Source organism: Carassius auratus, chromosome 20 (genome assembly GCF_003368295.1).
Source record: "Carassius auratus strain Wakin chromosome 20, ASM336829v1, whole genome shotgun sequence".
In the NCBI taxonomy this organism is placed as follows: Eukaryota; Metazoa; Chordata; class Actinopteri; order Cypriniformes; family Cyprinidae; genus Carassius; species Carassius auratus.
Genome location: NC_039262.1, coordinates 3,495,274 through 3,523,138, shown reverse-complemented (window position 1 = coordinate 3,523,138; position 27,865 = coordinate 3,495,274). Strand labels below are relative to the sequence as shown.

The following is a 27,865-nucleotide window of genomic DNA, read 5'->3' as shown; positions in this document are numbered from 1 at the left end:
TGTCTAAATGCTCTTTGAGGCAAATGTTGGCATGATTAATTACTTAATGCAAATGTCCTGAATTAATTGGTCTGAAGCACAATCGCCGACTCCTCAGAGAGTTCTTGTTGATATATTGAGTCACACGACTCAGGATTCACCAGTAAACACAATCATCAAAAGTACAGGAAAAAAAGCAGCTTTATTCAACTCATTCATTTCTGTGAAATCAATGCCACCTTGTTTAAAATGGTTTCTTTTCCAGGATTAACACATGATGCAAACACTCTTTCTGCGCACAAGATACATCCTCAACACACTTCCTAAAATAATTTACTCTAACATCGAACAAAACAATATATGACAAGAAAGTAAGACCAAAGAAAATGGTTGATGGATTTTAAGTATTGAGTATTTTTCCATTTTGATTCCAAAAGCATTGCATCAGAAACCCAAAGTACATAATTCATGGGCCTCGTTCATGAAACACGAGCAGATTTTCTGTGGGTAAAACCATTCTGGGAAGAAATAGTTATATTTAAAGTTGTATATATAAATTATTGCAGTTCAAATGAATCATTTTTGATGAATGTGCAACACTTAAAATCATTCATGCATGAATTGAATGAATTCGTTTTCATGAATGTTTACTGTCACAATTCCCAGAGTTTGTCAAATTAATTCTGCTCGTGTCTCATCATCAGATGCAACATCCAATAATAAATTTAAATCACCCGTTGACGACGAAAGCTCGGAGGCACAAACACACGACGTTCACCGGTTTCTATTGTGTCTGATTCGGAGGAATATTTTATTGTATATGCAGCTGAAAGAAATGTAGAAATACTTTGTCAATATGACATCATATGTGCCTTTCCGCTAGGAAAAGAAATCATGAGAGCAGACGCACGAGGAATCAAACGATAAAACAAACAGGCGAGCTGGCGAAACAGACTAAAAGCGGTAATATGGGCGGTCAAAAATGGTGAAAAGGCATAAAAATTATGTAAAGTCTCTTCAGAGTCCTCTCACATTGAAGGCATGAGGAAATGGCTTCACGACGTGCCTAAGTATCAGTTTGACATCCCAGAATGCATCAGCACTGGGTCGAGTGGTAGGGATTATAATTGAACCACATGACAACCACCGGAAAAAAAATCGTAATGCATATTAAACCAAACTATTTCCATAGGAAAGGTTCGCTCGTGTATAAAATCAAAACCCTCATTATTTCAATCTCAAATGTGCTATTCAAACTAAATTATGCGTTTTCTTCCACCCGAACCAGACTGTGATGGTTAAGAATCAGGACGTGACAAAGTCAAGCTGGCGAATCGGCACGTTCTCAGGTCACGGCTCGCAGTGCTGATGGGATGCGTCTGTGGGCGGCTCGTTGGCTGGTGTGGCGCTCCCCTCGCCGTCTCTGGAGCTCTGAGGGATCAGCGGAGGGGGTCCTGGGAAACCACGCCCACCGTACGGAGGCGGGATCATGGCTCCGGGAGGGAAGGGGCGAGGGGGGAGTCCGCGAGGGCCGAAGAATTCGGGCGGGATGTCCCTCGGTCCCAACGGCGGGCCTCGTCCTGATCAAGCAAAACAGGTTAGTTAAGAAAAACACAAAAAGTGAGGTCTAGCGATGCACTGAAAATGAATGTCCAAAATCACTGAACGACATTGTGACGTTTGATTAACTTCTATATAATTAAACAAATAAATGTAGTTTTCATGCTCTTTAATGTGGCGTGACAGATCGCCGTAACCGCATAAAGACTAGTGATGCACCAAAATGTCAGCAACCTTAATATTTAAGCCGAAACAGCAATTCTGTTTCGTCATCAACATGCTAGCAACATGATAGAAAAGTGTTACAAGCTCTAAATGTGCACTATATTACATATACATAAAAAAACTATTTATTATAACATTACATATTAAAATATATTTATTCATTTGTCATTTTTAAAAGTTCATCTTTTAACATTATACATAATTATTAAAAAGCAGATATTTAAACTTTTAATATGCAAATTTAAAAACGGTTTATTCGAGTGTTCATTAGTAAACGGATTATTATAAAACAGAGAGTTCCGGAACTTGATTCTGATTGGTTGAGCCGCGTTCAAAGCTGTTGTAAGTTACACTACAAACTTTGTTTACTTCTGTGTGTTGCTCGGCAACCACTTTGTTGGAACCACACCTGTTTCTCAGGAACTACATTGATTGGTGGAAGAGTACTGCTTTTAATAAACACCATTACACTTTATTTGCTCGGTCTTAATCTGTGAAATGAATATGGAATAACCGTCACTAGTTTGAGCAGTGTTGAATCTCCTACCATATGGTGGTGGGACAGGTCCAAATGGCCCGATCGGAGGAGGAGGGCCGTACGAGTCCATGGGTGGTGGTCTGAAGCGCGGCTCTGGGGGCATCATGGGCAGGTGGCCATTGGGTGGTCGGCTCATCATAGGAGGCATGACCGGGGGTCCGTAAGATTTGGGCGGTGGAACTGGAGAATCCCGGATGGGAGACGGGAGGAAGGTTCCTTGACTCTGAGACTTGGAGAGCTGGAGGAGGAAATGCAGAACTACAGTTTACAGGAAAATACTCTTTAGAGCTCCGAGGTGATTCCTGTTAACTGACCCAAGCAGACATCAGTGGACCACTGCAAGACCAGAAACACACTTTATACAAGAACATCAGCAGACACAAGTGCAGGGACCTGCAGGTTACCCTAACATCTTAAACACAATATATTTTAATACTCAAATACTTGTAGTCGCCATGAGATCAAGTTATTTCAATAATTTGATTTAAAATTCCAATAATTTAACATTCACATGGATGTGCATGCTTCTCTGATGTTGTTTAATGGTTCCAATGGTGTTTTAGGAACCCAATCAAATGTAATAATAATAATCCTAATAATAGCAGTTTTAATGATCAGTTCTACTAATCATTCATTATTAATATAATTATTATTATTGTTGATTACTAATCTAACTCTAAATTATAAAAATAAAACTGTTGTAAATTACAACTGTTACAACAAATTACAATAATATTTATGTCTTAAAATCATTAATGGCTTCTCAAGCTTTTATAATTAATAAAATATTTACATTTTTAAATATTAATTATTATAAATATTATTAATTTAAATTTTGACATTTCAAAGCCTCAGGCTTTCATTTCGGCAGAGTACTTCTGTCAACAAAAAGTTTTAAAATTATGAAAGTGTAAAAGCATAAGTGGCATTACCAAATGCACGTTAAACTTTTAAAATTAAAATTTAATTAAAATAATTTGTTTAAATCTGTAGTATTTTTTTTTGTCCTCGTTTGTAAGTTGCTTTGGATAAAAGCGTCTGCTAAATGACTAAATGTAAACTTGCAGGACATGCAGAGATGAAGCCACATTATTTGAGCAGCCCTATTTATGTATTTTAATTTTACACTCAATTAAATCTGACACGGGTAACATGCACTTGTGTCACTGTTGTAGTGACATACATTACTACTCATAGATGCTGATAAAGTTTTGTCATGAAATCACGACAAATCAATCTTGCGTTGCTATTTTGCATTCATGCACTTGTGTAGAGTATGTTTCAGGCCTGTGCATGCTGTAACTCACTCACCAGCATGAGTTTTGTTAAACATCAGCCCCATTCTGAGCACAAGACCCACACAGTGATTAGAAAGTGAACAGAAAGATGTGTTTAATTAGGCTCTGAGGACCCAAACCCGTGCACAAACCCGTCCCGTCCATCCCAGCACCCAGCCGCTGTACTCACGGGCTCTATGGGCTCAGACGAGACCTGCTCGGAGGCCTCGGCCGTCTCACTGACCGGTGCCGTCTGCTTTAAAGCAAACACACCCAGCGCCGTTTAATGGAGAACAACATCTGGATATGCATGACTGTTTCTTACAGATGTTTACTGGAGATCTGCTCGCTCACATCTGAACACAGTGTACATTAAATCTGAAAGAGAGAGGAGCGTGAGCGCTGTGATCCTTACCATCGGTCCATCGTGTGCACAGGGAGATGAAGTCATCGGAGGAAACATGTCTGAAACACACACACAATAAATGACATTTGGACATCTGTGAATGCAGATACAATGTAGATCTTAAACTGTGCAATTCAAACCATATCTGATACAGTGCACATTTAAATTCATATTTCAGTATTTTTTTCTCTTTAAAATATTAGATTAAGGATTCAATTCAAATATTTAAGTTTTAATCTTATTTTTTTACTTTCTATTCATCAAAGAATCACAAAAAGTTACATTTTTCTTTTACCTTTATTTTAGTATTTTAGATAGAAGTCACCATTTATATATTTAAATGTAAGATATTTTCAAGATTTATCAAATATTTATTTCAGCTATATTTCAAAACACCATTTTTAGTCTAAATACAATCGTCATCATTTTCATTATAATTTTTCCATTTAGCTTTGACTTGTGTATATTTCAGTTATAGTTATTTTAGTAATTATTTTTGTTGGAAAGGTAACTTAAAATAAATAAATAAATATTATATATATATATATACACACACATACACACACACACATATATATACACACACACACACACACACACACACATATATATATACATATATATATATATATATATATATATATATACACACACACACACATACATACAGGAAGGATGCTTTAAATCAAAAGTGACAGTAAAGTCTTTTAGAATGTTACAAAAGATTCCATTTAAAAATAAATGCTGTTCTTTTGAACATTCTATTAATCAAAGAATCCTAAAAAATAAAATGGATCACAGTTTCCGCAAAAAAATACTGATATCAACATTGATAAAATCTGAAATGTTTCTCAAGCAGCAAATCAGCGTATCAGAATGATTTCTGAAGATCATGTGACACTGAAGACTGGAAAATACAGCTTTGATCACAGGAATAAATTACATTTTAACATATATTACAAAAGAAAACGGTTTTAAAAATTTACTATAGCATCTTTAAAACATGGGGTATCATAATCACCTGGTCTGGAAGGCAGCGGGTGTCCGAGGTCTGAGAAGCGTCCGTGAGGGTCAGACGGGGGTCGTGGACCTGGAACAGATCACAAGTGATTAGGAGCTGTTAGAAATCCTTTTATACGGACATTCGATGCTGGAGCTCAGGAGCGAACGCATCAGGAGCGCTTTCAATGACAAAGACAGAGGGAAATGATCCGAGGAGGGGAAAATGACAGGAAACAGGAAAGCTGGAAAAATGAAAAGGAGGAGAATAAAGTTGAAGTCGAGGGGAGGAGGAGGACGCAGCGGCGACGACGACTCACCGAACGGATCGCCCCGTCGCCCCACAGGTGCAGAGGGGGGGCGTCCGGGACCCTCCATCATTAGAGGAGGGGAGGGAGCCCCCCCACTCACAGGAGACGGCCCGTACGAATCACCTGCTGAGATCAAACCAGCACAATCAGAAACAACACCCAATCAACCCTGCGCTAAGCTCCGCCCCTCGGCTACTGCTGCTCAGAAGTATCTATAGTCTTTCTTTACTATTCTTTATCTGGAGGGATTTTTCTTCATCTTAGAAGCATGTAAAATCTCTCTACTTGAGTGAAAGAGAAAAATAATGCTTGCATCATCTCTGGAATAACATACCAAAAATGATCTTAATATTTGTATACTATATTATAGTAGTTATTATTTTTAGCTTTCATTTTATTTTTAGCAATTTCATTAAAATGATGTTGCTGTTGAGTTTTGTTTATCTAGCTATTAGATTATGTAATAATTATATTACTTATAATTACTTTATTTAAATTATTTGTATAGCCTGTCAGACTAAATGTGGTTTTGTCATTGACAGTTCTTTAAAAATATTTTGTTTTAATTGCTATTTAGACACGTTTTATTTGAAATTACTTACATTTATTACAATTACTAAAAATGATTTTTAACAGTTTTGGTTAATAATAGTGTTCCTGTAGCTCAACTGGTAGAGCGTTGCAAGCAAGCAAGTGCAAGGTTGTGGGTTCGATTCCCCGGGAACACATGATATGTAAAAATTGATAGCCTGAATGCACTGTAAGTCACTTTGGATAAAAGCATCTGCTAAATGCATAAATTTAAATTTAATAACAATATTGCATTATATAGGAAAGTCATTCTTTTTTATATATATATATATATATATATATATATATATATATATATATATATATATATATATATATATATATATATATATATATATATATATATATATATATATATTTTTTTTTTTTTTTTTTTTTTTTATTTACCTTTAATTATGTTTTATTTCAGGTTCAGCTATTTTAGTACTTGTTCCAGTTATAGTTTTTCATCTAATATTTCTATTTTAATGTAATTAATAATTATTTTTAGTTTCAGTTATCCAGTCAGACTGAATGTGTTGGTCTGGTTTTTTTTTTGCATTAATAATTTCTATTTCTGTTTTATTCATTTTAGTTTTTATTGTAAGCTCTTGAGTGTATAAAAAAAAATTCTATCCATCTTTTTTCATTTGATTCCTTGAGTGTGAAGTGGAGGACAAACTGCTCACCTCTTCTCTGAGGAAGCATGTGGCGATCCGGAGGTCCAGAGTTGAGTTTGAACAGACTTTCCTCCAGATTTGCTATTTTTTCTCTGTACTCCACAAGCCTTTACAAGCACACAAACATCAGACAATAACAGCACTGACATGGAGAACACTGCAACGGAACAGAATGATTTGATGAAGACTCACTTCTGACGAAGGTTGGCCGACTCTCTTCTTTCCTCCACCAGAGTTCGTTCAGAGGTGCGGGCTTTTAACTACAGAAAATAAAGCATGATTAAAACATTGGGGAACCTATCAGTATTAGCCAACATCTGCTTGATCTGAAAGAATTATTAATAACTAAGCTATCAGTCAGTCAGCTCTAACACAAAAAGCGTCTAGTTTTAGTTACGGAGATGCAGCATGGTAATCACTCACCCAGTTCTCATGGGCTTTCTTCTCCTGGATTGCCACCTGTAAGAAAGCGCAGACAGGGAGGATTGAGACCGATGTGCCGGACTGAGAACACAGTGACTCTGTACAGTAAATGTTCCTCACCTCAGACTTCAGAGAGCGTTCGTTCTGCTGCATCTCCTCCTCGATGTCCTTGATCTTCTGTTTGAGGACTCTCACCTCCTCCTCTGAGCGCAGGGCTTTACTGTCCACCTCCGACAGCTTCGACTCCTTCTCGTGTCTCTCCAGCTCCTCCTGAGTCAGTTTCCTACACACAACGGGTCAGTTTATATTAGCAATCCGGCATCATGAAATACAGGCTGCATTTGAGCTTCGAAACATCAAGTCAAGAGCCAGATCAGTCATCTATTTCTTCTGTTTTCTAGTTTGCTTCCTAATGTTACAGGGGTCTAATAAACCTGGCATTGCATATTACAAATACTGCTTGCTGTCATTGCACATTGGATGAAAGTGTGTGTTCGATGCATAAATGTATTGTGCATCATTAAGGATGCAACATCACACAACAGCTGTAGTTTCCATCTGCATTTCCACAGCTGATGCACACACAAGTTATCTTCCACTGAAGTGCATAGAAAAAAAAGTTTCTATTTTGAGATATTCATCATGTTTTAGTACATTTTACCTCAAAATATGGAAATAAAAAAATATATGCATTGCAAGACTCCCTGAAGTAATGCATTGATCCGTGCATGCTAAGATGATGATGTTCTGCACAGTGTGAGCTCTCACTGCTGAAGTGCGTTCTCTTTCTGCTGGTAGAGTTCAGTGGTGATCTCCAGCCTCTGCTGCAGGGTCTTGAACTGGTTCTCCAGATGCTTTTTCTCATTGTTCAGATTCATCTGTTCATGCATGACCTTCTGATATTGCTCTGCATGAAAAAAGAAAACAGTGCATTTAGACACAGATGTGAAAAGCTAATCGGAAGATGTTCAAATCACAGTCTTCATACCCTCCAGCTCCTGTCTGGCTTTCTGCTCGGCGAGAAGACTTTCCATGTAGCGATTCCTCTCGTCTTCAATGACACCGAGAGTCGCTTTAATCTGCAGAAGATATACTGCATTAGGAATAAGAAAAGTGTTGAATTCTCCTCACAATTAAATCAGACGTATGTACCCTGGAGACGTCCATCATCTGTTTGATTCGCAGTCTCATGCTGTCCATCTTCTTCTCTGAGAGAAAACAGAGGGGAACGTTTCATTTAACCATCTCCACGCCTGATAAGGCACCAATGTTCAGTTAATGAATTAAATTTAGGGCTCTCTGTATTGCCCCCGTTTCATCTGTGGATGACGGCAGACTCAGAGAAATAAAGCGTTATTAAAGATGCACCGATATAAAAATGTTGGCAGATACCGCTAACCAATATTTTATTTTTATTTGAAACCCTATAACCGATATGTTGGCCGATAAATCTATATCCAAAATTTTATATAGTTTTTGAAAGCCTGATTATAAAAAAGGTCTCATTAATAAAAGCCACATCCCAAACACTTCAACATAAGCAGCCTAGTTTGAACAGTGTACATTTAAAAAATAGTTTTACTCTCCCATTACCAAATTTCATCATAAAAAGTCTTACAAATAAATAAAATAACGCATAAATAATGCAAACAAGTCATCTCAAGTCAAGCGTTTCTGAGGGAAATAATGCACTATTTATCGCCTTTAAGATATCGGGCAAATTTTCATTTCGGGCCAATATCGATAACCGAAAAATGTAGCATTTATCGGCCGATACCGATATGGTGGCCGATATATCGGCATCCCTAAACGTTATGAGTCACTCCATAAGAATGCAAATGACAAAAGATTCAAAAGGAGAGCGAAAACTACACAGTTCTAAATAGAGACTGACCAGCATCTTCTCCATTAGACATTTTAGCATCATCTTTCTGTAGTTCTCCAAGATCACCGGCTCCCAGACGGTTGAGCTCTGCAATACAGCTGGACAAAACCTGGATACCAGAGAATCATGGGATACCATGCATTAGAGAACACACTAGAATTTGTAATCAAACTTCAATAAAGCTCTGCCGGACCATCGGTTTTATAATACACATCAAGTTTCACTCACGTCGATCTCATTCTCCTTGTGCACCAGAGAGTCTTCCAGCTCTTTCTGGGATTTGTGGTAAACTCGGATCTCCTCGCTCAGTTTCCTGTGCTTCTCCTGCCAGTCTTTAGCATCACGGAGGAGCTGTCAGAACAGAAATATCATCAGATTCGTGAGGATACTGATGCTTGAGTGAGACTCAAAGCTCTGACGGCAGGACTCACAGATTTCTTCTGCTCTTTTAAAGCGCCGTTTTCTTTCTCAAAGGACAGAACCTGAGCCTTGAAGGCATCTTCTCTGAGTTTGGCTTCATCCATGAGGACATGAACCTGTAATCCAATCAAAACCAACCCAGAGAGATGCAAAACATTAGCTTTCTCTTAGGACACGAGGGAACTAAATCAAACGTTCAATCTTCAAATGACTACCAAACAGGGTTATGATAAATTCAAATTTAAACCTTATTATTATATTATTATAATATTACCTGAAATAAATTTTTACTAAAGTATAAAAGCACTTATTTTATTTACTAAAGTATAAAAGCACTTATTTTATTCCAGCTTGTTAAAAAGAAACATTTATCATTGTTTAACTTGCTGTACTAAAATAATCTGAAATAAAGTTCATTAAAAATAATTTAAGTTGTGTGTGCGCGCGTTATATATATATATATTTTTTTTTTTTTATGTTAGCAACAAAATTACTAAATACGTAAAATCATTGAAACGATTCAAATAATGAATAAAAACTATAATAGTATCTCAATTATACTAAAATAACACTACAAATGCATTAGGTCATTTTACAAAAAAAAAATAAATAAATAAATTATAATATCCAAAAATATAATAATTGAATAAATGATCACAAATCATAAATTGATAAAAATAATTATTTTTTCATAATATTCAATGATAAAACAAATTAATAAAAAGAAAACTACTGAAAAAGAAAATGGTCTTAGCATTTCCATTATTTAGAAACAAAAACTGCTAAATTGCTAAAAAACAACAACATTTAGATAATTTTACAGACAAAGAACTTGCATATAAGTAAAGGATGGGCAAAAACCGATAAATTATGATATTTTCACACTGTAGTTGTTAATGTAAATAAAATGGAAGAATTCAATATCAAAATTCACTGGAACGTTTTCTTTTTTACTTAATTATTTGGAAATAATAAACTGGAATAAATTAATTCCTCTTTTTTTTTGCACTCATATAAAACCAACTTATAGCTGCTGAAATATTTACCAGCTGGACATAAATACAAAAATGTCAATTTATTACACAAACATGAAGTCTGAAAACACACTGACAGAAGCACTCCTTATTTAATTATTCATTCAATCCAGCTGCTTCTCTCTCTTCATGATTGTTAGTGTAAAAACAAGCAGTTGTAGAATAACCTTTCAATGTTAGCAACAGTAACTAAGTAGCAATGCATGTTTATTTGTTATGCAATGACTGTTTGGATCACTTTGCATAACCGTGACAGAAACAATTAATGGCTAACAAACTGATGTGAGAGAGATCAGTTTATCCAGCACAAATTACCTTTGCACGCTCCTCATCATAGCTCTTCAGTGTTTTCTGGTATTTCTCGATCCTCTGGTGCATTTTGGCAATCTAAGGTTGGGAGGAAAACAAAAAGGTTATGAAACATCTGTTAGATAAAAATCACTATGGCAAAAAAATAAAAAGGAATCAAAGCTTACCTTCACATTAAGATTTGAATTTTCTTCCTGTGTGTCTGCTATTTTCTGGTTGAGCTGTGAAACGCTTCCAGACATCTGCTCCCACTGGCTCTGGAGCTTCTGGTGACAACTCTAGTCAGCAAAAGATCAAACCACGTTACACAAATGTGCACAGAGAGGACACGGAGATGAGGAGATGAACTGATGATTCACCTTCAGTCCTTTGACTTCCTGTTGGCTTGAACTCAGGGATTTCTCAGAGTTCTTCAGCTGTTCTTCACGCTCTTTTATCTGCGAGGAGACAAACCATCAGCTTCATCAACAATGAGCCTGTCAAAGACGAGCGAACGAACGTTACCATGTCGTTTAACTCCGTGATCTTGTTGGCAGCATCAGATTTCTCGTTGAGAAGCTGCTGGATCTTGTCCCGAAGCTGCTTTTCAGTCACTGTGGGGAAAAAGATGATGTTGCAAAAGAAAGAAAATATTTTAAGAGCACTTCAAATTACTACAAAATTATTTTGATCATTTTACAGAAAAATACTCAACATATTTAAGGTGAAAATACCAATACATTATTACGAATTATTACATTTTGCTATTAATAACTAATATACCTATATTCAATGATGATTTAAATATTTTTGGAAGAGTGATTCAAAAACAAAAACAAAAAAAGACTATAAACTACATTTAATTAAATTTAGCAAATATAAAATAACTTTTTCAGATTTAAGCAAGTGCAATCTCGACTATATATATAAAAAAAAAAAACTTCTGTAAATTATATTTTGCAAATAGCTTGCTTGCTTTCATATTATTTAATCATGCACTAATGCCTATTTTCACATAACCAGAACATGAATTAAATATATTACAAATTAAAAGTTCTCTAACAGACACAAACCAGGTGATCAACAGTGCAACAATAAATGTTCATGAGGAAGACTAAAAACAGTAAAAACGAACAAATTACACAAAGTACAGAATATAACAGTACCGTAGCATATCATATCAAGAGATCATAATGAAATCAAGTGAATATTTAGCTGATATCTCCCGAGAAGTGACTTACATTGATATGTTCTGCCTTTGATCTAGAGGAGAACAGAAGAGTTGAATGGCACTGATTAGATTGAATCATTTACAAACCATTAATGAAAGCATTCATCACAGAGTGACTCTTACAGCGAGAACGCTTCTCCAGAAGAACATCAGGACTGTGAGGGCCCCGACCACAACTGTAGCCATCACCGGCTCCCAGGGGACACCGTGGAAATCGGGACCCGGTCGCCATTCCTCCGGAAGAGCAGTGATCACCTAATCGAAGCAAAACACAGGAAATATCAGTGTTAGGATCATTACAGAAACAAGAATTAAATTTGACTACTTGGTTTCTATGAAAGCCTGTTTTCATTTAAAAGTCACAATTAATTTACTGTGATAGAAACTAGCTTCCATAGGTTTCACTGCCTGACAGGTGAAACTTTCAATAATCCAAATATCGACTTATCGTGCAATATATGCACCAATCATTTTTGGTGATGCTGCAATATATCCCACATTATATTTACTTCAAATTTAAATGTCACCATGTTTTGTACATTCCACTTGTGCATGTGTCTTTAGCATCGCCATCATCTTGTGCAAAAAAATCCGCAGATATGGGGATTTGTGCATATGGACATCTGAGTAGTTTACCGAGAAAGAAGGTCGTGGAAAAATCTGTATATCCATTCGAGTTATTGGTGCATTTTTCTTTTTTTTTTTTTTACTTTGCACTTTTTGTTAGAAAATATTTACTTACCATTCACTTTAAGGTATCTAGTATTTTAATACTTAATTTCAACAATCTAAATATTCTTAGAAATTAAAAGTTTGTTGTCATTTGGAAGTGTGCAGGACTTTCTTGCATTACTACGCTGTTACATTATGATTATATATTTAGTGGCATAAAATGGTAGCAATATTATCGCAGTTATTTCTGGGGCATATGTATCACACAACAAAAAGTTGTTATCGTGACAGGCCTGACTTTCAGTTTAATTAGCAGGCCCAGCTATCAAATCTGTGATTGTTTCATATCAAGTTAAGCCCTTTTTTAGACTAACATTGACAAATCTGAAGCAACAAATTCTATTTAAGCACTGACTCTTATCACCAGTCACATGCAGCAGAAACACAACACTAGAGGTTTACTGGACTTTCACCTCTGATGAAACCCAGTCACCTCATGCCTACAATAAGCGCTTACAACTGTTTAAAAGAGACAATTTAGGATTGTAACGTTATTCGATTCTTAATGGACTTAACTCATTGGGATTGCTATGAAAGCTGGATTAGACGGGCTGAAAATACAGCACTGTGTCATCATTACTCAACTACTGCACGGATATTATACCGATCTACTGTGTGAATGATGGATTGGTGGCGGTTCAAGTCGTTATAAATAATATCCAGTTCAAAACTGAAGGCACTGATCGAGTCTAGAGAGTGTTAACACTTACTTCCTGAAGTCTGGACAGGATGAAGACGAAAAAGGCTGTGTTTTCGATCTCAGTTGGTGGAGAGGTAAGACTTAGCTGTGAATCCATTCCTTTTTAAAGCGTTTCAACTTATTTACCAGAGAAACCGAGCGCTCAGAGACGGAGTTTGACGCCGATGAACACCGTATAAATGGCGGACCATTGGATCATGTTCGGGAAGCCGGTGTTTTCTGATATAAAACCGCTTGACTTCCAAAGCGAGTCTATATATTTAAGCTTTATATAGAAGGACAGCAAATATATATAGAATTAGTATGTTATGAAATCGCGGCTGGAGGAAGATCAGCGTTGATCTCTCTCTCTCTCTCAACAACACGTCAACATTTCAAAACGCTGAGCTAAGAGTCTCTCTCTCGCGCAGAGCAGTGTTTCCACTCTGTGCGTGCGCGGTCATGTGACGCTAGCGGCGGCCTCTGATTGGTTACGCCTGGTGAGCGTAGGAATAATATTTAGCTGTGATGCTAGCGGGTTTGAAAGATTATCACCATGAATAATCGACGCTTCAGTGAACATGTCGTAAGTAAGGCAGCGGTATTTCGTTGTAATGATTTGGAATTTAATCTGCTTAAGGTTCCATACATATATTTGTCTCGAATAGAGTTTGATTAACAGGTTTAGCACGAAGCCCCATTAGATCTCATTGCACGTAAACCTCTATCGGCACCAGCAGCTGTCACGTGACCCGAAGCAGAAGTGACGTCGTGACGAAACCCTTATTGTCCATCTAATAAAACAACTTCCTTTCTCAAAACTCTAAATTAATACATCATTAGGTCTACTTAAAGACAATGCATTTTTTAATATAAATATTTCGAAAGAAAAAGCCTCTAAATTAGATGGATAGATATATAGAAAGCTAGTTTTATCACTTTTTATTAGCTCTAAACTTTTTTTTACTGCACTGACTGTAGTTTACACACTTATGTCTGTTATTGCAGCTCTTGCATCAATGGGGAGGATTGAATCAACAACACAAACGTTCTGTGGATAGAAACCTTTTGCATGAATGCTTTTCTTTTGGGCCATAATGTCTTAAAATACGGTGGCCTTACTCACAATTTCTCCGTACACTCCAAGATATTCTTTGACGAGATGCACAGAAACCCAGACCTCATCTGAAGTTGAGCCGGAGGAATCACTGCTTGCTTCAGTGTCATGGAAATCAGAGACACTTGGAGACTCCAATGAACCTGGTGATAGAAAACAAGAGTTTAAGTGAAATATATGCAACAACAACTATTAAGACTGAAGTTAAACTCTGACACACCTGAGGATGGATCCACTTCGAAGTGAAAGCCGATGTCCACAGGCTTCTCCAAAATAGCATGAGGCCCCTTTTGAATCTCCTCAGTGTCTTCAAACCCTAACGGAGCATCTTTGTTTCTGTTGAAATGACCCCCGTCCTCCTCCAGACCCACGTCTTTAGTGCGAGGCAAGTCTTCGTTCATATTTAATTCAGAATTCAGATTCACTTCAGACTCGTTTTGCTCCTCGTGTATTTCAGGATTCTTGGGTGGTTCAATCATTTCGATGTCACTGTCCAAAGCCTTCTCCTCTTCAGAGCCAACTTTTTCATCTGGGGGGGAAAAAAGTGATTTTTAATAAAACATTAACCATGTAAGGCCTGACATTTGAAATAATGACATTTCTGAAATTCAAAGGTTTATTGAACCTTTAGACAAAAATGTTTGCATTAAAATTTTTGGTTGAGTATCATAAGCTTTTATGGCTCATATAGTATATAGCAAGAATATGGAGAGGGAAAAATCATCTTAAGTTAATTCAGAGGGCCAACAGAAGCAAAAATATGCATTTTGGTGCAGATGCTGATATTTTTATAAACCAAAAGTGATGCTTGTAATGAAAATCACTGATATATTTAAAACAGCAGATACTTACAGTACATACAATTACAGAAATATCCAAACTTATAATGCAATGCAATACAATGATGATTGAGAGAGGACCAAATAAAAGTTCCTCAAAAGCCTGTGAATCCCGTTTGAAAAATAAAAAGATAAGTAAACTTTTTTTAGGCTTTTCAGTCTAGTAAGTGTTCACCTTGAAATACAAGTTATTCTTATGTTTACTTAATTAAATCAGTAAAGATCTGACAGCAAAAGGACATGTGTAGCACAAGCTGAAATGCCTTAAATGGCTTTTTTTACTTGCTGCAAAATCTAAACGATCAATCTGGCACCAGAAGGCATGTGGGTAGATGGCGTGCAACTGGTTTAACAGCAAAGATTTTATCATTTAGAGGCTTTCGAAATGTGATGCAGTAGGTTTTATAGGATTAAAACAATGCAAACAGCATATGATTAAAGGCGAAACCTGACATGAATCATAAAAACGACCACTAGTTATGGTTAGGAAAGACAACAGTGCTGCTAAAATGACCTGTTTCAGATGCAAGGAGCTCTTCTTCGAGCAATGGTGCGCTGTCGCTGGCCGCTGAATACTTCTGTCGTAAGGCGAACGCAATCTCCTGGAAAGCGTCGAAGACGGCAGCCTCGAAATCATACGCTTCTGGCTCCTTCTGCTGAGATTTCCGCTCGCTTTCGTTCAAGATGTCCTCTGTGGCGTCGAGAATCGCGTTCTCCGAGGCCTCCATGATCTGGTCCAGCGTTCGCTCGATTTCCTCCGTGTCCGTCTGCAGCTCTCTCACAGACTTCATCTCCAGATCTAGATCTGAAAACATGGCCTCGATTTTGAACAGGTTCTTCAGTCCAAAATACTTCTGCATGCGCTCCATCTCCTCGTCTTTCAGGTGATCGCGTAAGATTGTGAGCCTCAGCACGTTATCGCTATACTCAGGCTCCTCGGGAGGAAGACGAACCACCTCCTTTTCTTCTTCTTGTTTTGTGGGGTTTTCGCTTTGTTGGGATTCGATCGATTGATGGCCTTCAGGTTGTTGGTTTTCTTCAAGTTCATGTATGTCTTCTGTGAGCTGAAGTTTAGAAGAAAGAAGAGCGTTTTCATCTTCTAAAAGCTCTTGGGCATCTTCATCCACGTCCTCTTCATCTTCAGGACTCTGTTGTTCTGATTCCAGTGTGTTTTTCAGTAGATTCACGAGTTCGTTCTTGACTTTATTGAGCTGTTCCTCCGTTTGGTGAAACAGAGGTGCAGTTTCTGGGCTTTCTGTAACAAGTTCCTCCTTTAACGTCTCATCTTCACCAATCGTTTCACTCAGTTTTTCGCTGTTGTTCGTAAGTGCATCCTGAGGATCGTCTGAAGTGTTTGTGTGTGCGTTTTCATTCTTGTTCATGCTGGCCTTCTGAAGAAGGTCTTTAAAGTTTTCCATCTTTTTCGTGTCTACCTTCTTTGGATGTTCTTCAGTGATTTCACTCACATTTAATGCCTTTTCGGACTCAGTGTGCGTTTCCAATGCTGGTTCAGATGAGACGTTTTCACTCGCATCCGAAGGAGTTTTAGCGTCTTGTGGAAGATGAGAAGATTCTGGGATTTTAATGTCTACGGCTTCATCTGCATTAGCCAGTTCTTCAAAATCACTTTGTGCACGTGTGCCCTCAAGACCAGCTTGTTCTTTAACATTAGCAGCTGAAAGCGATTCCTCGAGAGATTCAGTCTCTTGTGTTACACCTTCATGGTCTGTTTTGAAAGCATCTTTAGAGCTTGACCTGTCCTCATCCTCGAGTGTTTTCTCTGGTGTTTGTAGTGGTATGTCTTTATCACTTAGCTCTGTTTCAGCAGCTTCTTCGTGTACTACATCTAAACCTGCTGGTTGTGTTTCAAGTGGCTCAAAATCAGAGTCGCTTTGGTTGTGCAAAACTTCAGAATAATCAATTTCTTGCGCATCAGAATCAGTTGGTTCTGTTTCTACATCCTCTGAAATGATTTCAGCATCTTGACTTATTGGAATATCTCCTGTGTCTTCTGTTAGTGCATCTTTAGATTCAGATATCGGTTCTGATGAAACATCTGTCTTTGGATGAAGGTCCTCTTCAGTAGATTTCAGTAACGTCTCTGTTTCAGGAGCTTCTACAGATTCAGAATCAACTACCTTTGAATCAAGAATCGATTCCGAATCTACTGATTCTGATTCGAGATGTGATGCAGATTTTGAATCAACTGCCTTTGATTCATGAGCCGACTGTGATTCTGAATTAACTGACTCTGATTCAAGAAGTGATGCAGATTCTTCATCAACTGACTGTGATTTAAGAATCAAATCTGAATCTACTGACTCTGATTCAAGATGTGATGCTGATTCTGAATCAACTGCCTTTGATTCAACAAGAAGTGATGATTCTGAATCAACTGCCTTTGATTCAACAAGAAGTGATGATTCTGAATCTACTGCATTTGATTCATGAGCGGACTGTGATTCTAAATCAACTGACTCTGATTCAAGAATCAAATCTGAATCTACTGACTCTGATTCAAGATGTGATGCTGATTCTGAATCAACTGCCTTTGATTCAACAAGAAGTGATGATTCTGAATCTACTGCCTTTGATTCATGAGCCGACTGTGATTCTAAATCAACTGACTCTGATTCATGAACCGACTGTGATTCTAAATCAACCGACTCTGATTTAAGAATCAAATCTGAATCTACTGACTCAGATTCAAGATGAGATTCTGAATCAACTGCCTTTGATTCATGTGCCGATTGTGATTCTGATTCAGCTGACTCTGATCCAAGAATCGATGTTGATTCTGAATCTAATGACTCTGATTCAAGAGTCTCCACTGATTCGGTGGTCGTCGTTTGAGATGCATCTGGATTCTGAGCTGGTTCTTTGGATTCTTCTGTTGAATCCTCATTTTCTAGCAACAATGTGCTGCCTAATAACACATCTATGTCATAGCTTTCAAATTTATCGAGCCCAGTCGCAAAGCAGACAAAATCGGTTTCCTGAAATGGGAAAAAAGATTCATGTTAACCAAACGTCACGTCAAAAAGGACCATACATCACACAATATCAACCACACTGACTTACATCTGTTGGTACTTCCAATTCTTTTTCAGTATATATATGATTTATATTAAGATAGTCCTTTGGGAAATAACCGAAGTGGTTTCCAATCTATGCAAACAGAGGAAGATGGAAAATTTATTATTTTATGCTGCAATATAACAGTGTTTACAGAAACCATAAAAGCATAAATACAGCAAAAATAAAATGTAGCTAAAAGAATAAGAAAATAAAATGCATGTAATGAAAAAAACAGAATAATATGCATAAAACAAGGCAGGCTGCACTTAAATATTTCCAACTTTGTACATGTATATATTTTTTTTACATAGTTTCTCTCATTCACAGGAAAGTATTAAAAACAATTCGAGAAAAAAAGAGAGTTGAATAAACTGTAGCACAAAGCACACACAAACACGGAGTAAAAGAGTCCATTTTAATTAGATGATCTGTTTATTGTACACTTCAGCTTCAGCTATTTTAATGAATTTGTTTCATTAAGCTTATGGTAACGCATTGGTTTGTTGATGTTTGTGTGGATGCAAGTAGTTGCTTAAAGGAATAGAGAAATGTAGCATTATACATCATTTGTTAAAGAGTGAATGGGTGCCGTCACTTCTCAATTCATTAACTGATGGATTACTTGTGATGTTTTTATTGGCTGTTCTGACTCTTATTCTGACGGCACCCATTCACTGCAGAGTGATGCAATCCTACATTTCTCCAAATCTGATGAAGAAAAACTAATCTACATCTTGGATGACCTGAAGGTGTGTACATTTACAGCAAGTTGTCATATTTGTGTGAATTATTGGTTTAACACATTTCTCTGGCACTGAAGATTCGTGCATGATCTGTCACCCAACTAAATAAATATATGAAGACTGTTTGTGATGATAAAGTAATTCTAATCAAATACTAGCATCCGAGTACATCTTCAGCAACACCCAAAATCATCAAACAATCAATCAATGATTAACTGGAGACTTACACTCCCAGCCCACACGTCCGATCTCTGCCCTGAGAGTTTATAATATACATAGATCGTCTCTCCTTTCTTAAAAGAGAGAAACCGGCAGTCCGGCCCTGTGAAATCCTTGGCGGCCTTCCCTCGACAGAGAAGCACTAAAGAGACACAAAAAACATGTTAGGATGAAGACTACTCATTTCATCATCAAGTTACATTATGAAAGCTTCCCATGTGCACAGTTCTGCATGAAAGTTGCATGAATAATGTTAGATTTGTGCTATTTTAACTTCATACGACTTGGAATCGAATGCAATATGGCATAACCAAACCTTTTGATTAATTAATTCAAAATAAAGCATATTAAAGGCACAATGCAACAAATTGTAAGGGTCCTAAATGGGAATTTATTTAAGCAATATATATCTTAAATAACTTGATCTGGATATTTTTTGCAGAGTTTTTGTGAGATCAGGTTGAATTAATTAATTTTGTGTTAAATGTTTTGCTATTTTTGTGATGAAAGTGGTGCTACAAGTAATAATGAAAATGATCTTTTATTGCAAATACATCCAAGTGCAATCTAGATTATAATATTTACTGTAAAAGATTAGTATTTTTAACAAGAAAAAATATATATATAAAAATATGAAGTTGTCTTACCATATAAAATAAAACTAATATTTTAAAAGACAAACGATCTGATGTTTTGGTTTATTTAATATTTTAAAATTTTACTTTTGCAGTAAAATCTAATAAGAACACCTACATTTTTTATTAAATGCTTAACAATAAAATTATTACAGTGTTGTTTTTAAGTCAAAAAGTAATACTGTTTTTATTCTTTGTGAATTAATAATTCATGCATCACAGATATATATCTCAACAACATTAGAAAGAGTTGTTTTTTCCCCAGTCGATAACTAATGGAACATGCACTTTTTTTCTTTGTATTTATAGAATTTTATGCAAAATAAAAAATAGAATAGTGTAAGACTATAATGTATAAAGTCTTCCGTTCAGTTCTCAAATGGTAAACATATTATACTGCAATGCAATATAGCAGATACTTGCATTATGCATATATTGATATTATTTCCGTTTTCGTGCATTCCACTCTAAATATCATTAAAAAAAACACAATTTAGTCAACAACAGTTGATCCTAATCCATCTCAAACGCAGGCTGACTGTAAATAACGACCTTCCGAATCAAGCACTCGCTCTGTTCTACATGGCCATATGCATTATGCAACCAGGCCTTATCATTTAACATTATTAACCGTTTCAGCATTTGGTCGTAATGTATTAAAGCATAAAAGATGTTTGATTAAAGAACCAGACTGAGTGTACAGTGTGTTTGTGTTATTAGCTCGACTGGCTAAACTGAGCTCAGTATCAACAAACAGGATCTTCAAGGACGACCTCCGCAATATCAAGCTCCACGCAGCACACAAACCCGCTTCTCATTAAATTAATTCGCGGTTGCGTTTGTTACAAAGTTACAGTATCCCGCGGGAGCGGCGATGCGGCCTTTATGACGTCAGCAGCAGTAAGTTTTATGGTCCGCAGAAGCAGCAGCATCCAGATACAAAGTTCCAGAGATACTCACTGCTGCATTCTTCATCCGCGCATCGCTTCAGATCCGAGAAGCGCCGCTCCGCGCTGCTCCGAGGAAAACACGCGTACAGAACAAGTGTAAAAACATAATAAAAGCAGGGCTTCGGTGCAGCCATGCTGGCAGCTGTTGATCGCAGAGCCGCTGCCGACACGTCAGCAGATCCGAGGCGAGCCGAGAGGAGAAGAGAAGACGAGAGCCGGAGTCATGTTACACAGCGCTTAAAGAGACCGCAGCAGCAAAACAACAGACCACGGCGCATGCGCAGGACTAGAGCGTCACACACAAGACATGCTTTTTAGAATGTTTATGATCATAAATACAGTAATGTTTAGGTAAATAAACAAGAAACAAGATTTCTTCAATGAGAATACTTAAACAAGATAGACAGATAGATAGATAGATAGATAGATAGATAGATAGATAGATAGATAGATAGATAGATAGATAGATAGATAGATAGATAGATAGATAGATAGATAGATAGATAGATAGATCTCAATAAATCAACCAATAAAAACAATTCTGAACTCTACTGAACAATTATATCGGCCATTTTGCATCATCTGCTCTCAATATTTTTATTTCTGTTTTAGTGTAACTAAATTTATTTTATAAATTGTTTCAAAACGTTCAGAGAACATTCAAAAGTGATGTTCCCATTATGTTTTCAAAACTATAAAATGACATTTGCCCCTAACATTTTAAAACTCGAATGTTAATTTAGAAAAACATTGTTTTCATAAATGAATGTGCTTTCACATAAGTTAAAACATCTTGTACTTAGCATTGGCACAGATCACTCATCTTCTAAATAATATTGTACAAATAATTTCTTTTAAATAATCTTGTAAATATTACACAAATCTGTAGCTACATAATGTAATACCGCATATTATTATTACTATTTATTTATTTTTATTTTTTGCCAACAATACATTGTATGGGTCAAAATTATTGATTTTTCTTTTATGCCAAATTTTTTTATATATATATATATTTACATTTATTCATTTAGCAGACGCTTTTATCCAAAGCGACTTACAAATTAAGACAAATAAAGAGCAATGATATATAAGTGCTATAACAAGTCTCAGTTAGGTTAACACAGTACACATAGCATGGGATTTTAAATAATAAATAAAAAAGAATAGAGCAAGCTAGTTAGAGGTCTTTACACACACACACACACACATATATAAAATTGCATAATAAATGAAAAGAAAATAGAATACAAAAAGATTACAAAGGTAGATTTTTTTTAAGAATAGAATATAATGATACTATAAAAGTTTTTGACTCTTCCAAAGCATAAAAATACCATCATGTTTGCAGATATTTTTATTTGGACTGCAATACCTAGTTCAACCACTCGGTGTCAATGCGCGCTCTTACGCTGTAGGCGTCATTTGCTCCTGTACTGCAGGTGGCGCTGTGAGCTGCTCACGCTCGTCCCTTGCTTTGATGAAGAAGAGCTCTGTTTACACGCTGACGTGTTTAGAGTTACACACGACTCAAACCGCGCTTATTGAGTTTTGTTTACAACTTATTAGCACAAGGTCTTTGTTAGCCATAGAAGAAGAAGGTCTGAAACGAAGTGTCCGTGAAGCAGCGCAATATGGATGATATAGAGACTGAGCTCAATATCGCAGAAGCGGCCGCGGATTCAGAGGATCAGGAAAGAAACCACGAAGTGATAAAACCTGCCGTTCTTCTCCACCAGTCTCATACAGACCCCAGAGGTGATGTCCTGATGATATTTCATCATGTTTATTGAGTATAGGGAGCTCACTCAAGCAGGGGTGTTTATTTTCAGGTGTGCTCACAGCGGTGGACTTCCTCAAGTCCAACCGGAAGTGTCTGAATCTGATCAGAGAAGCGATGCTGAGGCATAACTGGCGCGAGGCCGCGGGGTATTTCAGCTCTTACATCCAGACACTGGAGGCTGGGACTCTTTCACAAGTGCATTCAACAGCGTCTGAGGTGCATCACCCTGTCCAAATCATCCTTAAGTTTCTAGTGCATGATTTATGAAGCCACCAGTCCACTTTTCTGGCATATAAAGATACATAACACATGCAAGTGACCATGTGCATTGCATCCATAGGCTGTCTTATAATGTTAGAAAGGTGAAACATACTAATCTTTTCTGTTTTTAGAAACCATATCTATTATGTAGACAGACAGAGATGTCTGGTGAAACAATGCTAAACCATTGAAGGAATAGTTGATCCAAAAATGAATCACCGGTGCTTCTTTTGCAGTGCCATCAGAATGAGAGTCCAAACAGCTGATAAAAACTTCACAAACACTCCAGTCCATCGGTTAAAGGGATAGTTGACCCAAAAATGAAAATGAAAGATGTTGGTGACTTTGTTTCTTCAGTAAACACAAACAGAGATTTGCATTCTGTTAGTCATATAATGTCAGTGAATCACCGCAATCACCGCTAAAACATACAATAAAACAAAAAAACTTACACAAACAAATCCAAATTAAACCCTGCTGCTCGTGATGATACATTAATGTGTAAAGACACAAAATGATCAGAAATGACCAGTATTTATATTGTTTTTTTTAATTATTAATTATCTCTGATTCATGCAGTGTCTGAACTGTCAGAAGTCTCCTGTAGACTGTGAACACTATCAACAGCGGTGATTATTCAGTTTTGTATGGTGGTGCAGATTTCTCTCCTGATTCAGACCAGTTCACTTTTTCACTGGAGGAATCCTCATCATGAATCTTGGACTTGTATTTTAGTCAGAAGAAACAATTTGAAGTTTAAAACGTCTTAATGATGGACTGGAGTGCTGTGGATTATTTTGATGTTTCTATCAGCTGTTTGGAGTCTCATCCTGACGGCACCCATTCACTGCAGAGCATCCAGTGACGAGCAAGTGATGCAATGCTACATTTCTCAAATCTGATGAAAAAACTAACTCATTTAGACAAGGCAATTGTATTTATTTAACACATTTTGTACACAGTGGTAATTCAAAGTGCTTTACATAAAAGAAAGTAAAATAATCATGAAGATTAAAAAATAAAACAAGTATTTTTAAAACTTTGAAAAAATCACTTAAAAATTGACTTATTAAAAATGAATTTAAACCTATAAAATATTTTACTAAAATACAGTGAATATCTAAAATACAGTGCTTATTATAAAGCAAATCACTAACAGTCTGCATGATTCTCTCCATCAGATAATTTGGCGTTTAGGCACAGAAATTCTGCATCATGTCCCCAATTCCAGACCTGACGATTTCAACGCCTTTTATGAACAACTGAAAAACTTTGGCGTCAGAAACTACTCGAAGGTATGCATTGCACTCTAAGCATCCAGACCTCCTCTCAGCATCATGCATTGCAGCTCTGCGTCGTTTGATCAGCATGTGATGTGACCCGTCTTGTTGTAGATCTGTTTGGAGCATTGCTTTCATCTCCTGCTGAACGGCCAGATGGATGAAGCCAAGCGGCAGCTGTCCATCGCAGATAGCTGGAGATACGGCAAGCAGTCGACGGCTCAGTCCCAGATGAAGAAGCTGATTCGTGCCTACTGCGGTTATCTAGATTACCTGATCTGGAGCGAGAAGAAGCCCTCTGCACCTGGAAGCGGTAGGAAGATCAATGACCGTGCATTATATCACGTCTTCTTTCTTGCATCTGTCTTAAACGAGGTTCTCTGTCTCTGCTTGGGGTGTCAGAGGAGGCCGGCAGCAACCGTGAGATGCACAGCTACTTCAGACAAGCTTCTGTGACGCTGAAGGAGATCGTCAGTCAGCCCGGAGTCTGGGATCCTTTCGTCTTGAGTTACATTCATGTGAGACTACATCTTGCCCTGTGTGATTATTGACTTGTTTCATGTTTGTTTAGTCCAAACTGTGAGAGTTCTGTCATCATTTACTCCCCTTGTGCTGTTCAAAACAGATTTTCTTGAAGAAATCGTCATGCAAAGCAAGACTACATAAGAGTTTTTTTAGTAGCCCTGTGTTATAAACGGGTTTAAATGAATGTACATGCACAATGAGATGCAGATTTTAGTCTATTTGTTTCGTAAAAGTGCTGTGACTTTAAAAGACTTGGGATATAGTGGACAAGTTATATGGATTATTTAAATGTTCTGTTTCTTCAATAGAATGGGGATCTTTTTTAACGCTTATGTCTCTTTTGCACTGCAAGGCTGCATTTATTTACTCAAAAACACAGTAAAAAATGTGAAATATTATTGCAACTTAAAATAGCCATTTGTTATTTAAATGTGTTTTAACCTTTAATTAATTTCTGTGATCAAAGCATGAATTTTCAGCATCATTCCCCCAGTCTTCAGTGTCACATGATCTTCAGAAATCAGAATAATATAGTGATTAACTGCTCTAGAAACTATAAAGCTTCATATTTTTGTGGAAACTATGATAGATTTTATAAAAAGAGTTAAAAAAGCAGCATTTATGTAAAATAGGAATCTTTTGTAACATTATACATATCTTTACTGCCACCTTTGATCAATTTTATGCATCCTAGCTGAATAAATGTTTTAATTTTCTTCTTTTTTTTATAATAATGGTAAAAAAAAAAAAAAAAATATATATATATATATATATATATATATATATATATATATATATAATTTCTTGAGCAGCAAATCAGCATATTAGAATGATTTCTGAAGATCATGTGACAGGAGTAATTATGCTGAAAATTCAGCTTTAATTTCACAGCAATAAATTAAAATGTAAAGGGTATTCAAATAAACAACTGCTCTTTTAAATTTGAATAACATTTCAAAAATATTCCCTATTTTTTTTTTTTTTTTTTTACATTAAAGAATTGTATTTTTGTGAAATGTTGACTAATAGTTTTCTTCTTCCAGAGTCTTTTCAGTCTTCCAGAGCTAGTGTAGAAAGTAATGCTGTCTAAACTAGACTCTGTCTGTCTGTGTGAAGATGCTGGAGTTTTACGAGGATGAGGAGGCTGCTCTTCAGCTTCTGGAGAATTACGCTTACAACAAGGAGTTCCCTTCGAACCCCAACGCTCACGTGTATCTGTACCAGTTCCTGAAGACGCACCAGGCCCCACCAGCCAAGCTCATCGGCTCATTGAGAGTATGAAAGCGTTCAGTCAGTCAGGAATATATGAAGCTTCTCGTTGAAACGGCTCAGTGATGTGGTTTGTGTCTCTCAGATTCTGCACTCTTTAGTCCCGAGTCACGAGCTGATGCTGGAGCTCTGCTCTCTCCTGCTGCACACCAGTACGTCTGGAAACTAGACTTCTTTAGCACATGAAGAGGAACTGGAAATATAATCGGGTTTCTGCTTCTTTTCCAGAGCAACAGAGCGATCTGGAAGAAGCTCTCGCCGTCTCCATGGACCTTCTGGAGTTTTCCAGCTGGAGATGTGACATGAAGGCTTGGGAGTGTCTTCTGAAAATAATGAAGAGACTCAAAAAGATGTAAGTTATTAATAACACACACTAAATATAGTATAGAAGTTGCACCGGGTCAGAATTGCATTGATGAGAGAGAAAAAATGGAGGTAAGTTGAATTGGCTTCTAAGTCTCTAAATTCATAAATGATGTAAAATACGGACACTTTTACATAAAAATAGCTACAAGTAAAACACAAACAATTGTAGTGGCATTCATTTTAAATAATATTTCTAACATATTTATATGTGTGACATTCATTGCATATTAACTTGTCTTGTTTTTATGTATATTGTTAATTACATATTACTATAAAAATATAAAAAAGTTATGTATTTTCGTAAATATAAAAATCTCATTATATTAATAATTGTTATTAATGACTAAAAAATATTAAAATGATTTATTAAATAAGTAAAAATATATATATATATATTATATTATAAATTATAAATATATTATAGATATAAATATATCTTTTTTATTTAATTTTTTTACAAATATTTATTTATAAAAAAATGTATATGCCCTAACCAAATAGGACCGTAAAACAGACATGTTTTAAAGTATAGTCTGTTCTCTCTTCACAGAATAGTAGTAGTATTAGTATTAATAAGAATAAAAGTAAGGAACTCATATACTTAGAAATACAGACATTACACTGTTATATCTGATTGTAAGCTTATTAATAACATTTTATCACATGCATAAAAAAAATCAGATGGCCACCCAATAAAAAGAGTTGGAAATACAAGTTATATACACGACTCTATAAATTGCATTCTATAAATGTCTAAGGAAGTAAAAGTGAGAATGTTTGTGGTGATGTTGCTTCAGGAAGTGCAAGGACGCTGTGAAGAAGGAGTGGGACGTCAGGAGATCGCTCTGGATCTCCTTACACTACAGAAACTACATCGGCAGGAAGGACTCGCTCCAAAACGTCCAGCTCCTGATGGTCAAGAGAGACGTTCTGAGGTGTACGGGAGAAGACAGTGAGTCTGCAGAGAGAAAACTAAGAGACATTGAGTGTTGCAGATGATGGGAAGGAAACCCTGTACTGTTTGATTGTGTGGTGTGTGAAATATACGTTCTGTTTGCAGACAGAGAATACTTCAGAATTGCTCTGAAAGTTGAGAGAGGAGGTAGACCCAAGAAAGACCGACTCAGGGAGAAGAAAGAGAAGACGGCGACTCAGTAAGATCGAGATTTTTCCCAGAAGGCATATGTTTTCATGCTAGAGATGTTTGATGTTAATTGCATTTTATATATATTTTTTGTATCACCCAGGAAGAAGGAAAAGAAAAAGAAGACTCTCGATGACTAAGGAATCAGAGTTAATTTTTGGAGATTTTCTAGATTTGTAGCTGAGGATGTTTGACTTGTGTTTGGTCTCTGTGGATGAAGGGACAGGAAGTGACCAGCAGGGAGCGCAAGCGCTGCGTTTCTCAAACCTGATGCTTTACAGGAGTCACATCAACATTTCATATCTGTCAGAAGAATCCAATCATTTTCAGCAGCTTTTGAGATGAGTGGATTCTCTCCTGTCGACATATTTATTATTAAATAAAGAAATTAAAAACAATACATCTAAATGTCATTTATT

The 27,865-nt window shown here is 36.6% G+C and overlaps 2 protein-coding genes across 11 annotated transcripts; one reads left to right on the top strand and one right to left on the bottom strand.

Moving 5' to 3' along the window:
- Positions 1-162: 162 nt before the first annotated feature.
- On the bottom strand, positions 163-21,228 carry mia3 (MIA SH3 domain ER export factor 3). Of its 9 annotated transcripts, none has more exons than XM_026290434.1 (29): positions 20,829-21,220; positions 19,242-19,375; positions 18,275-18,361; positions 17,782-18,189; positions 15,708-17,742; positions 14,575-14,883; positions 14,364-14,497; positions 11,950-12,081; positions 11,837-11,858; positions 11,121-11,209; positions 10,976-11,053; positions 10,784-10,894; positions 10,623-10,694; positions 9,285-9,389; positions 9,082-9,204; positions 8,863-8,962; positions 8,121-8,176; positions 7,957-8,047; positions 7,737-7,875; positions 7,089-7,251; positions 6,969-7,004; positions 6,738-6,805; positions 6,555-6,652; positions 5,305-5,421; positions 5,007-5,075; positions 3,995-4,044; positions 3,770-3,835; positions 2,312-2,540; positions 163-1,559 (listed from the first exon to the last, which is right to left on the bottom strand). In XM_026290434.1, the coding sequence occupies exons 1-29, from the start codon at positions 20,950-20,952 to the stop codon at positions 1,330-1,332; spliced, it is 5,475 nt and encodes a 1,824-aa protein (XP_026146219.1). In that variant the 5' UTR covers positions 20,953-21,220; the 3' UTR covers positions 163-1,329. The 9 variants fall into 9 exon arrangements, with proteins under 9 accessions (XP_026146219.1, XP_026146225.1, XP_026146218.1 ...); XM_026290440.1 differs by having other exon boundaries at positions 15,708-17,459; positions 17,877-18,189; positions 20,829-21,211; XM_026290433.1 differs by having other exon boundaries at positions 5,305-5,418; positions 15,708-18,189; positions 20,829-21,225.
- Positions 12,993-27,865, top strand: taf1a (TATA box binding protein (TBP)-associated factor, RNA polymerase I, A). Of its 2 annotated transcripts, none has more exons than XM_026290482.1 (11): positions 12,993-13,332; positions 22,651-22,817; positions 24,044-24,157; positions 24,257-24,455; positions 24,545-24,660; positions 25,784-25,942; positions 26,022-26,088; positions 26,165-26,288; positions 27,100-27,254; positions 27,363-27,456; positions 27,550-27,865. In XM_026290482.1, the coding sequence occupies exons 2-11, from the start codon at positions 22,716-22,718 to the stop codon at positions 27,584-27,586; spliced, it is 1,167 nt and encodes a 388-aa protein (XP_026146267.1). In that variant the 5' UTR covers positions 12,993-13,332; positions 22,651-22,715; the 3' UTR covers positions 27,587-27,865. The 2 variants fall into 2 exon arrangements, with proteins under 2 accessions (XP_026146267.1, XP_026146266.1); XM_026290481.1 differs by lacking the exon at positions 12,993-13,332 and adding an exon at positions 22,164-22,576 and having other exon boundaries at positions 27,550-27,864.

Coding starts and splice junctions, on each gene's coding strand:
- taf1a (XM_026290481.1), top strand. CDS start 22,453: ATGGATGATATAGAGACTGAGCTCAATATCGCAGAAGCGGCCGCGGAT. Junction 22,818..24,043: donor TGCATTCAACAGCGTCTGAG/GTGCATCACCCT, acceptor TCTCTCCATCAG/ATAATTTGGCGTTTAGGCAC. Junction 24,661..25,783: donor TCGTCTTGAGTTACATTCAT/GTGAGACTACAT, acceptor GTCTGTGTGAAG/ATGCTGGAGTTTTACGAGGA.
- mia3 (XM_026290431.1), bottom strand. CDS start 20,952: ATGGCTGCACCGAAGCCCTGCTTTTATTATGTTTTTACACTTGTTCTG. Junction 18,362..19,241: donor CGGACGTGTGGGCTGGGAGT/GTAAGTCTCCAG, acceptor CTGTTTGCATAG/ATTGGAAACCACTTCGGTTA. Junction 14,498..14,574: donor CGAAGTGGATCCATCCTCAG/GTGTGTCAGAGT, acceptor TTCTATCACCAG/GTTCATTGGAGTCTCCAAGT.